The sequence below is a fragment of the Astatotilapia calliptera genome, chromosome 7, assembly GCF_900246225.1.
Source record: "Astatotilapia calliptera chromosome 7, fAstCal1.2, whole genome shotgun sequence".
Lineage (NCBI taxonomy): Eukaryota > Metazoa > Chordata > Actinopteri > Cichliformes > Cichlidae > Astatotilapia > Astatotilapia calliptera.
The window spans coordinates 56,131,355-56,142,649 of NC_039308.1; the positions used below are offsets into that span (position 1 = coordinate 56,131,355).

At 45.3% G+C, this 11,295-nt stretch overlaps 1 protein-coding gene across 2 annotated transcripts; it reads right to left on the reverse strand.

Moving 5' to 3' along the window:
- Positions 1 to 34: 34 nt before the first annotated feature.
- Positions 35 to 7,098, reverse strand: znf710a (zinc finger protein 710a). Of its 2 annotated transcripts, none has more exons than XM_026175968.1 (5): positions 7,040 to 7,098; positions 3,467 to 4,963; positions 2,492 to 2,683; positions 2,223 to 2,397; positions 35 to 1,820 (listed from the first exon to the last, which is right to left on the reverse strand). In XM_026175968.1, the coding sequence occupies exons 1-5, from the start codon at positions 7,082 to 7,084 to the stop codon at positions 1,651 to 1,653; spliced, it is 2,079 nt and encodes a 692-aa protein (XP_026031753.1). In that variant the 5' UTR covers positions 7,085 to 7,098; the 3' UTR covers positions 35 to 1,650. The 2 variants fall into 2 exon arrangements, with proteins under 2 accessions (XP_026031753.1, XP_026031752.1); XM_026175967.1 differs by having other exon boundaries at positions 3,437 to 4,963.
- Between the last annotated feature and the right edge of the window lie 4,197 nt (positions 7,099 to 11,295).

Sequence of the window (11,295 nt, forward strand, 5' to 3'; positions counted from 1 at the left end):
TGTTTTGCGTCTGTACAAACGAGAGCTCTGCCACTTTAAAGGTAAATAAATTTATTATCTTACAGTATTGCCTGGTACACAACATTGTACATACAACTCTATCAACATTATCTCCACACTAATGTCTAATACAGAAAGCCATTTAAGATGAGCGTCTTACTTGTGTCATCACAAAAAAGTGATGGAGTGAACACAGCAGCTGAAAAACTCAAAAATGAGCTTTCTTCTTCTTTTAAATGCACTATATCAACATTGCAAATGGATACCTTACAAGTTTGAAAAGCTAAACACTGGAGAAACTGAATATATTGAGCATTTCCAAATCATTTTGCACAAGGTCCGTGGCCCTGTCACATGTTGGGAGGTTGTCGTTCATCACTCGAGACCAGTGTACAGCATGATGGATGGCATGCTCGTGCAGACACACTAGGGCACTTAATATTTCTGTCCGAGTTTTTTGGGAGGACAATTCTTGTTGAGATTCATCCATTTAAAAAACAAAAAACAAAAAAAACCACACAACTGCAATACAAATGCGGGGCTTGCTTTTGAAAAATGCTGCAGTCCTGTGAAGGCTTGGATCAAGGAAAAAGGTGAGGTTTTGCTGAAAGAGATGCTGCACCACAGTCTGTTCTCTGTGGTAATCTTTTGAAAAGATCTACAGATGGGTGGGAGGGAAACCTGAATGTAATTTCTGGAGGTCTGTGATTGGACCCCTAGAAATTCAATGTCCCAGCTCAACACAGCAGCAAGGAAAGGAATCCAATGGCACCAGTAGCTCTGAGATTTTGATCTAATTCTTTGGTAAAAGGGATCCAACCATTTTTTTTAAAAAAGTGTTTTTCTTCACGTTTTTATTAGCATCTTAAAACATTCCACATAAACAGTTACATTCATAGACTAGAGATCAATACAGGGTGACGCTTGTTAATGCAGTAATGTAAAAAGTAGACACAGTGGTCCTCAGTGCAACGCACTGATTGCAGTACCAGCCAGCGTACTAGAGGGCTGATACATTCTGTACAATAATATACAATAAAACACAGATTGCAAATCCAGTGGCATTTTCAGTTGTTTTGCAGTTTGTCACAGTTTAAATCAAAGTGAATCATTAAGTTCTGCAACTTTATTAGCTTTGGCAAGTGAAATGAACAGCAACACCTGTTTCCTTCTTTAACCCATGAGCTGACCACAGAGAGGGGGACCGGGATTGTCTGAATGAGGATGTGCAGTGAGACATCAACATATGCACCTATGCCTGTAGCTAAGCTTGTGCTTTTCAAATTGGGCTCAGATGATGTTTAACTGTTGTTAAACAACTCACAACATATACAAATGTGTGTAGATATATATATATTTTTTAAATCCTTTGCTCCTATTTTAGGCTGTCCATTTCCTTCAAATATATTTATCTGTAATTATTTTTAAATGTTTTAGAGATGAAAAATATGTAATTAGATTAAAAAAGTATATATTTTTTTAGATTCCAGTGCATACTGATGTGCAGCTTTGCTAGGCTTCTTCACGTCCTTGAAGAGGAGCCCAAGCACTTTGCCTTTAACAGCAAAAAAACAAAACAAAACAAAACAAAAAGCAATCCTATTTTCATTAGGTCACACCTATATTCAAATTTGGGTCATTTTTAATAATTCACGCAGTGTTGAAGCGTCCGGCGCCCTTTCCGAAGGTGCTGTAATACTCCATTTGAGAGAGTTTAGAGATGTCAGGTGTGTTGGTGTTGTTGGCCCGGTTTTCTCGCTCACTGAATTCAAAGCTCTCCTCTTCGTAGTCCTCCTGGCCTTCTGTCTCTTGGGGGGGCTCTGAAGAAGGGACAAAGGAGGATACAAATATAATTCTAGTTTCACCACATACACACACACGCGGAGCTCTTCCTAAAGACATATGGCCACATTTAGGACAGCCTGTAGATTGCCCCTCCTCGGTATCAGTCTCTACTGATAGAGACAGGCATGTCTAATCCAGGCACTGCTATATTTACTGAGCACACGAGGAGAGAGTGACAGAAACATCAAAATGCTCGAATACTAGATTATAGTACATGCTGAGTCAAAGTGCATTAGGGACAGACTGAGTGACAATAATGCGACATGAAGCTCACCCCAAACAGTCCCACTGGGAAATTTGCCACACATCACCCATCAACAAATTCAAATAGCATCTGTTTTAATTCAGAGTTTAATTAAAGTCACCAAGCCACTCACCGTGTCCATCTATCGTGGTGTCCATGATGCCGTGTTTGACTTTCATGTGTCGACTCAGGTTGCCCTTCAGGTTGAACTTGCTGGTGCAGTAAGGGCACTTGAAGGGCTTGCTGCCAGCGTGGAGATGCATGTGGCCGAGGAGGTTGTACATTCTGTTAAACGACTTCCCGCATACCTGAAAGACACGAGTACAACAGTGAGTATCGCTCCGTGCTTCATCCCAGCGAGATCCAGGTGATTTTGCGAAAGGTGCCACTTGCTTCCCCCACCTTGCATTTGAAAGGCTTCACCGGCAGGTGGACAATCATATGCGTTTTCAGGGTCTGCTTCTGGACAAAGGTCTTGAAGCAGACATGGCACTGGAAGGGCCTCACGCTGGCGTGGATCAACATGTGTCTCTTCAGGTTGGCAGACAGGGTGAATTCTCTGGCACAGACATCACACTTGAATTCTTTCATGCCCTGGGGACACAAAAAAAGTGTTTGCGTCCTTTTAATTAATTTGGCTTAAATATATGGTCGGGTGGAAAATAAATAATGAGTCACAGAGAGGAAAAAAAAAATCACAAGGCGCTCACATGTGTGCCTGTTTGCTGCAATCGAGCATTTGTATTCTGGCTTTTTGATCCTACTCGTGTAGATTATATTTCTCCCCACCCCCACTTGTTGAGTGACAAAGATGAAAAACCCTGGCAATGGGAAGAATAAACTAAAAGTTTTTTACCATGTTTTTGACTTTTATTTTAATATTCAACAAAGCGTGTTTTATGAATAGAAGGGCTTTTTTTTAAAAAAAATTTAGTCTAAAGTAGACTATACAATGAAATGGAGAGAAAGACTAGAGTGATTCATCTGACACAAAGGGAAGTAGCTTTGCGAATGACACATGACACAAAACACATGCTAGTGGGGGGTTGAGATGCATACAAAAACTCAAGGTCTTTGAAGGCTATGTTTACAAAGCAACTGGTTTTGGAGAAAAGGATGTGATGCCATATACCCTGTTTTTTTCCATGAGAATTCATACTGCAGACTCTTATTGAAAGAGTCCAAAATACTTCCCTTTTAACCCATAAATCTCTTTTGTGCTCATGTTGATAATCACATTTTTCTGCTTTTAAATAGTGATGTGTTGCTGCATGAAGCTAGCATACTCCTGAGTGTATTTTGAACACATCAACTGGTAGACAAAGGCACATCATTGGGTTTCAGTACCTTAAGTGGGAGGGCGTGCGCTGCCAGTACCTTGTGAGTGAGAGCGTGCTGTCGGAGGTGGTGGATCTGGACGAACTCCATGCCGCACTCGGGGCAAACGTAAGGCCGCACGTTCTGGTGCTTCATCAAGTGGTTCTGCAGCTGGCTGCGGTAGGCGAAGGACTTGTTGCACTCTGTGCACTGGTACGTCGTGGGTCCCTGATGGCTGGTCAGGTGACGCTTCAGGTGCGCATAGGTTGGAAACTCGAGGCCGCACTGAGTGCAGACATGGCACTGGCCGTTCTCGTGTTTGTTCTCGTGGGTCCTCAGTTCACTGGGGTAGGCAAAGCCACGGCCACAGAAACGACAGCTGTAGGGTTTCACGTCTGAATGTTGCAGCATGTGCCTCTTCAGGTGGCTCGTCTGCGTGAAGGCCTTCTCACAGACGGTACACTTGTGCGGTCGAGTTCCCTGGTGCGTGAGCAGGTGAGTCTGGAGGTGACTTGGCTGCTTGAAAAGCTTTCCGCAGTGTATACATTCATGAGGCTTAATTCCATTGTGGCCCAAGATATGTGTTACCAGGTTGTATTTGGATGTGTATGACTTCTCGCACATGCGGCACTTCCAGCGCTTCAAGCCCTCGCCTACGTCTACGCAGTAAGACTCATCGATCTGCACGTTGATGTCCAGTCGGTCAATCTGCATTCGTCTTGCGAGACCCTCTGGGTCTGACCACAGCATGGCTTGGTTGTTCTCCTCATACTCTGTTGGCATTGCCATATCTGCAGACTCATAGGCCACCTCACTGGAATCATAATAACGATTCTGCACAGGACTGCTTGTTTCTCCGGTGGTCTTAAGGTTCAGTGCCTCCTCCTCTTCTTCTTCTTCCTCTACTACTAACTCTTCTTCCTTCCTCACTCTTTCCCTACCAGAGCTTTCATCTTGTTCAGCCTCTGGCTGTCCATCTGTTTGTGGCCTGGATGTGTCTCTCACACATGAAGGACAGTTTCCACAGGCTTGCTCCTCTTTCAGAGTACCTTGCTGGATGACTGGATCATCTGACTTGCCAGGACTACCCCTGCTGTTCATGTGAATACACGAAGGAGGGGTATCAGAGTCAAGTCTTTCACCTTTAACCTGAGGCTGTGGACTGGGTACATTGTGCGGATGACCCTCTAATTCCCCATCAATCCTGGGCCTTTTGGTTCTCCCACGGGGCCCGGGCCGTCTTCTCTCACTGCAGTGGGGCTGCGGCTCTAGCTCCCCAGCAGGCTCAGCCAGGTAGTCCCCATTGGCCCCTATCAGCTGGTCAGCATACTCATACTCCACTGACTCTGGTGGTGGAGGGGGGCATTCTCTGGGTTCCCCTGTGTAAAAGCCATTAGGAGCAATAGTCGCCCCAAATATTTCATTCTGGGAGATGAGGCCAAGAACGGCAGCCTGAGCCAGAGATAGCACGACCACAGGCTCCGTCTGTGTGCCCACATCTACTTGGCCCTCAGTCATCTTTGGGTATGTCCGCACCAAGCGGCCACTCTCCTCCTCCTGGAAGAAAACACACACACAGACATACACCATAAGTCAAAATGAACTAGAGGCAAAACTGCATCTGTGTCTCTGTGTGCTTTCTATTATTCCGTTGTTTCAAAACCTGTTGCACAATTTCTCCTCGCATATTCTCGCTTCCTCATTTGCAATCTATCAGGTCAAAGGTAACGCAACCATACAATTTAGCCTTTAAGGTTCAGCATGTCAGACTGACCCCAGCAGCTATAGAGTCTTCCTTAGCTGGGAATTAGGGGAGAGTATTAAGAGAAGGATTCAGTGCTACTCCGTGAAAGCTGCGTTCGGACTACGCCTTGTGTCTTAGCTCTGAATTCAGAGAACATTAGATTGAGGAGATAAGACAGATCTGTGTTAGCACCCGGCTTCCTTCCTTGACAGGCTTTAGAATAACAAAGAACACAACAAGGGATGCAGGTCCAGCCAGGATGTTGACTTCCGTGGACTGTCCTCAGCACTTCCTGTGGGGTCCTGGGACAGCCTTGCTGACCAAAGTTAGCTCATCACTGGAGCTATCTCTGCCATTCATAAAGGTGAAAAGTATCTCAACTCTATACCAAGAGATCCCGCCGTAGCCAACTTTATAATACCTGCCACACTGGGCTTCTTTAACAAGATGATATATGCCGGCAGGCAGTCTCATATCCATAACAGACATTCGATTGAGCTTAGAGCTCATTCTGTATTCCAGACCAATGCATAAGATTCGCTAACTTAATTGTATGGTTCGGATGTGTTTCAGACCCAGACGCGCATGTTTATCCTGCCGCCTGTAAAAGCAGAACAGTGAAACTATGGGGAAGAAATTGTGGTATGACCAGAATTGGCCCTCTGTGGTAAAAGAGAAGCGGGTATTGCATGCCACTAGTTTCAGGTTATTTCTCAGCATGGCTCCGACAAGTAGGAAAATGTATAGTGAGAAGCTGACCCCTGGTTTCTTTGCAGACAGCACTCTAGCCTTCACACTGCCATATAAATAAGAGCTGCTTCCTTTCCTGACACAATACTGAGAGAAAAGAAAAGAGTGGATGGAGAAAGGAAGAGGAGATAGAGAGCAGGAATAAAGGTGTATGTGTGAGTGAGTGTGTGTTGGGAGAGGGGAGTAGACCTGGATGCCCTGATAACCACGTCATTTATAATTACTGCTTTTAAAGTAGTCAGACAGAGACAGACTGTGTGTTTGTGAGAAAGAAAAGGAAAGAGACTGGGTGTGTATTTGAAAGCGCGCGCGCGCGCGCGTGTGTGTGTGTGTGTGTGTGTGTGTGTGTGTGTGTGTGTGTGTGTGTGTGTGTGTGTGTGTGTGTGTGTGTGAAAGAGAGAGAGAAAAGAGGGAGGGAGGTTTGAAGAGAAGGAGAAAGAGCTGTGGGCGGGGGAGGAGTGGAGGGAGGGAGACAGAGAGAGAAATGAGATGGAGGGGCTGAAAGATAAAGAAAGAGGGGAGGGGAGGGAGGGGAGGGAAGGGTAACGAGAGATTGAGTGAGCATGTGAGAGGAGGGAAGAGAGAAAGGAAAAGGATAGGGAGGGGGTGTGTGCGAGGGGGGAGCCGGAGAAAGACAGAAAGACAGAGTGAGTGAGTGAGAGAGAAAGAGGGGAAGGAGGAGGAGGAGCGGGGGGGGGGGGGGGGGGGGGGGAGCTGTAGAGAGAAGAAAAAGCACAGCAAAATGAAAGGCTGACAAAATGAAAGAGAAAAAGACAAATGACAAGTAGACAGAGAAGGTAGGGTAATAATTGCAAGAGTCCGTACTTTCACATTTAAAGTTGCAACTGAAAGACACCTAAGGACAAACAGAGCAGAAGCAGAAGCGTGCAGCACAGAGATAGAAACACAACTATTATTATGATATTTTTTTTAAAAAAAAGAAGGATGTTCCTACTGCAGCACTCATGTGAATGTGGAGGGGGAAAAGTAATCTTGCTTCCCCTCAAAACACACAAAGACAGACAAGAGTGCAAACAGCTCACTAACAAACTGCAAAACAAGTAATCGCCACCTCCTCCTCCCCCCCGCCACCCCTCTCCCCTCTAAAATCTTCCCCTATCTTTTGGTTACAAACTCACCACATTGTTCCTTGAGTGATGTTTAAGGTGTTTCAGGGATCTCATCCTTCAGGAGAAATGAGTGGAGTAAAAAAATCCACCTCCTATTTATATCTGTGGGAGAGTGGGGCGGTCCCACGGCTCATCCTCCTCCTACTGTTGCTGTTATCAGAACTGACTGTGCCTGCCCCCCCTCACTTCCAACAGCCCCCCCCCCCCCCCCCCCACACACACACACACATGCACACAACACACACACAGCATCACCCCATTTCTTTCTCTTCCTCCCACCCTCTCCTTCCCATCTCACTTCTCTTTCTCTCCTCTTTTCTCTTACAAACACACACACACATCTTATCTCCCTTTCTCACTACGTACAATTCAGCATGACCCTTCAACACACATTTCTGTTTAAGGCACCCAGAGACACGGGCTCTATCGTTTCTTGATCACACTTCATACTTTGCATTTCCTTCTTTCTTTTTTTTTTTTTATGAGTATGTGCTCAAGCGCACAAACAATTATAAAATCTAATCAGCAGTTCCTTTCTGTGCATGCACACAGATATACGTGGAAAAACACACACAGAGACATGTTTATAGATGCGCGCGTGTGTAAGCGTGCACAGATAGAGGCATGTGCACACTTTCACAGCAACACACAAACCACTCAGAGACACTATGGGTGGAGGTGTGTCTGTCAGTGGCAAAACAGTCAGACAGATAATGTCTGAGAAATGTTCAAATTTGTAACTTTCCAGAGAATGTGTAGTTTGCTGCCGTTGTTTCTAGATTCAAACTAATTAACTATTGAGACAGCCTGAAGTATACTGTCTGAGAAATTCAGAAACAAAAAAAAAGAGTGACAAAAGAAAAGAGAAGGAGAAAGAAAAGGAGAGAAAAAACATTAAGGAGAGAGGGAGGGAGGGAGACAGACGTGGGGGAGAAAGAATAAGGAAGAAAGAAGCAGAGGGAGGGGGAGTGAAGCTGGGAGAGGAAGAACAGGGAGGGAGTGGTGGTGGTGGTGTTGGTGTTGGGGGGGGGGTGAAAGAGACAGAAAGAAAAAGGGAGAGAGGAAAGAGAGCTGGGGTGGGGGAGGGAAGGAGAGAATGCAGCAAAAAAAAGGAGGAAGAAGGGAAAGGAGAACTGGGGGTGGTGGGGGTGGTGGGGGGTTGGAGGCAGGGGCATAAGAAAGGATGTGGCAAAAGAAAGAGAAAGAATAAAAGAGAGAAAAAGAAAGAGGGGAGGGGGAGTGGTGGAGAGGGGGGGGGGATGGGAAGAGAGATAGAGGGAGGGTTGAAAGAAAACGCAGTGAAAGAAAAGAGTGCGGGGGGGGGGGGGTGTGCTGGAGGAAAGGAGAGAGAAAAAGAGAGAAGAAAAAAAGGGGGGATGGTGGAGTGTGAAAATAAAAAAGAAGAGTCCATCAGCAAGAGAAAAGAGAAGGGGTGGGTGGGGGTGTTGGGGGGGGGGGTGCAGAACAGAATGAAGGAGGAGAGGAGGAGGTGGAGGAGGGTGTGGGTGGTGGGGTGGGGAGGGGAGGGTGAGAGCAAAGGGAATGGAGAGAGGAAAGGAGATAGAGAGACGGAGAGAGTGAGGAAAAGGAAAAACAGCAAGGGAAGACATTAACTATTGAACTTCCAGATTTCTTTCAGGCTGTGTTGAGAAACAGTGCGGCAGAGTACCTGCGGGCTGAGTACAGGTTGTGTGCTTAAGTAGTCTTCACTAAAGATGATCCTGATAATTAGACAGGTATTCTGTTATTCCAGTGCTTACCTTACCTTTTTTTTTTCTTTTTGTTACTAGTAAACACATGTGTGTGTGTGTGTGTGTGTGTGTGTGTGTGTGAGTGCGTGTGTGTGTTCGTGTGTGTGTGACAAATAAAAAATAAATAAATAAAAAGTGGATCTGAGATGTGCGTGCGTGTGTGTAGGTGAGGGCGAGTGCGACAAACACTGCGTGGACACATGCCAGTTGTGACTGTAAGACTGAGGACCGTGCATAAACATTTCCTACTAAATAACAGGAAAGGGCAAACCTTGAAAACCTTGATCAATCATCAGCAGCTGGGAGTGCTGCGAGAATGAGAAAGATAGAGAGAAAGGGGAGTGGAGGAGGTGTGGGGGGGAAGATAGGGAATGAGAGTGAGTGCGAGGGGAAGGGGGGGGGGGAAGAGAGAGAGAAAGAGATTGAGTGAGGGTGTGAGTGAGGGGGGGAGAGATAGCAGGAAGTCGAGGGAGAGAATGGGAGAGAAAATAGAAGGAGAGCAAGGGAAGAAACAAAGAGATAAGAGGCTGAAAGACAAAGAAACCACATGGAAGAAACAACAAGGGACACGTACATAAAACAACACAGAACTAGCCTATGGGGAAAATGAAAAAGACACAGACAACAAAAGTTTGTGGAAGAAACACACTGGCTCCTTTCCAGGCCCAAATCTTCATAACAGCAAAAAAAAAAAAAAAAAAAACCTCGCTCGCTTGTCCATTTACTTAGGGTACGATTGCATGCATAAGTCCACGGAAAACTAGTAGTGGAAAAGGCTGTGGTGATAATAAGCATAAAATTTCATTCACTTCTTAGATTTCTACAGGTTTGCGAGGCAGAGAGAAAGAAAGAGAGGGAGAGAGAAAGGGAAGTAAGCCATTGCCCTGCTCTCAAGTGTACTAACCCTCAACTGGGATTTCAAATGTGTGTTTGTGCGTGGTTGCATGCGCGCATTTGTCTGATGTCTGAGATCAGGGACAAACGCGCGCACACCGACACACACAGAAACACACACCACTGACACCAGCGTGCTTACAGTCCTCCACAGCCCTAAAACAACACACTTCTGACACGGGTGTCTGTATGATTACTGTATTTCTACCAGCAGCTGCTAGTCCATTTCCAGACCTGGCCTGGCTCGGCGCTGTTTATCTATAGGATGACGAGCATGCGGCGCAGTGTCACATCCTCTGTGATATGGGTCAAAGTTAGAACTTTTTTTTTCTTTCCCAACAAGAGAAAGAGAACAAGTCAGAGCGACAGAAAGCTCTGTACTGGAGGAAAGGAGGAAGATGTGTTGGTGTTGGTGGTGGGGAGCAACAGATTCAGATATCAGCTGTCTGTTTTACCCCTGAGAAAATCTCAATGAATCATACAACTGCAGAGGACTCATTGATGACAACTCCCTGTTTTCCTTCTTTCTTTTTTTTGTTTTTCTTTTGTGAGGGGGCGGTGGGGTTAAAACAAATATGAGAACAGAGTCTGGCGAATCCAAATGGCAGCATACTGAAGGCATTTGTGTATCAGCCATAGGTGAGTCTCTCTATATAAGCATATCCCACTCCTTACATTGTCAGTGTTGTTTCTTCATCCAGCCCAGTGACAGGCTGCATACAGCCAGAGTTTGCTCTGACTGTGTGTGTGTGTGTGAGGGAGAGACGCTGTGCTGGGTGATGGCTATAATTCAACATCCTCTCACTGTCAGGCAAACGGGGAGCTGTGTAGGTTTGTGTGTAGGGATGTTACAGCTCCAGTGTTCAGGTGAGGATTTTCTTATGATCAGAAAGCAGCAGAAAGATAGGAGAGAAATCAGTTTGCTCTGTGTTTTGAACTTTGAGTTATTGGACTGATGTTTTTTAGCTGGCCATTCCTCTCAGACCCCCGTGTGTAAGGCAGCAAGCCCACACACCTTCTGTTATTTCCAGCGCTGGATCAGTCTCACCTCTGTACGGCATGCTGATATAATAGTAAGTCTCAAGCATGATTAGCTGCTGTAATTAAGCTTTCACAAAAAAAAAAGGAGAACAAGAAAGAGCAGAGAGCTGACTATCACACAGCTTGAATCTAAGCAATGCAGATGGAGAAGACCTATATCAAAAGTGTATAAAAGCAGCCACACCCTAGTTGCACGCCTCCAGCTTCTTCCATTAAGGTTAGTAAGAATGGAGTGGACACGCAAACAGGAGAAGAAAAGCTGAAAAAAAGGAGGGGAAAAAAGGAGTCTTTATCAGTATTGCCTCCCTCACTGCCGCAAAGGAGAGCAACTTTAAATGTGGTATATGTGATCAGACAAGGCAGAGTATAGGGGAATGCATCTTACCGCAAATAAACAAGATATCTGCAGGATATTCTGCATTTATGATCCATTTCTCACTTTGGCTCGTTCCTACTATACAATTTAAACAAATCGAGAAACCCCCCCCCCCAAAAAAAATTTTCTTATGCAAACTGCAAGACAGGATGCAGAGATGGCCAGAGCAAAAAAAAAAAAAAAAAAAAAAGAAAGAGAAAAAG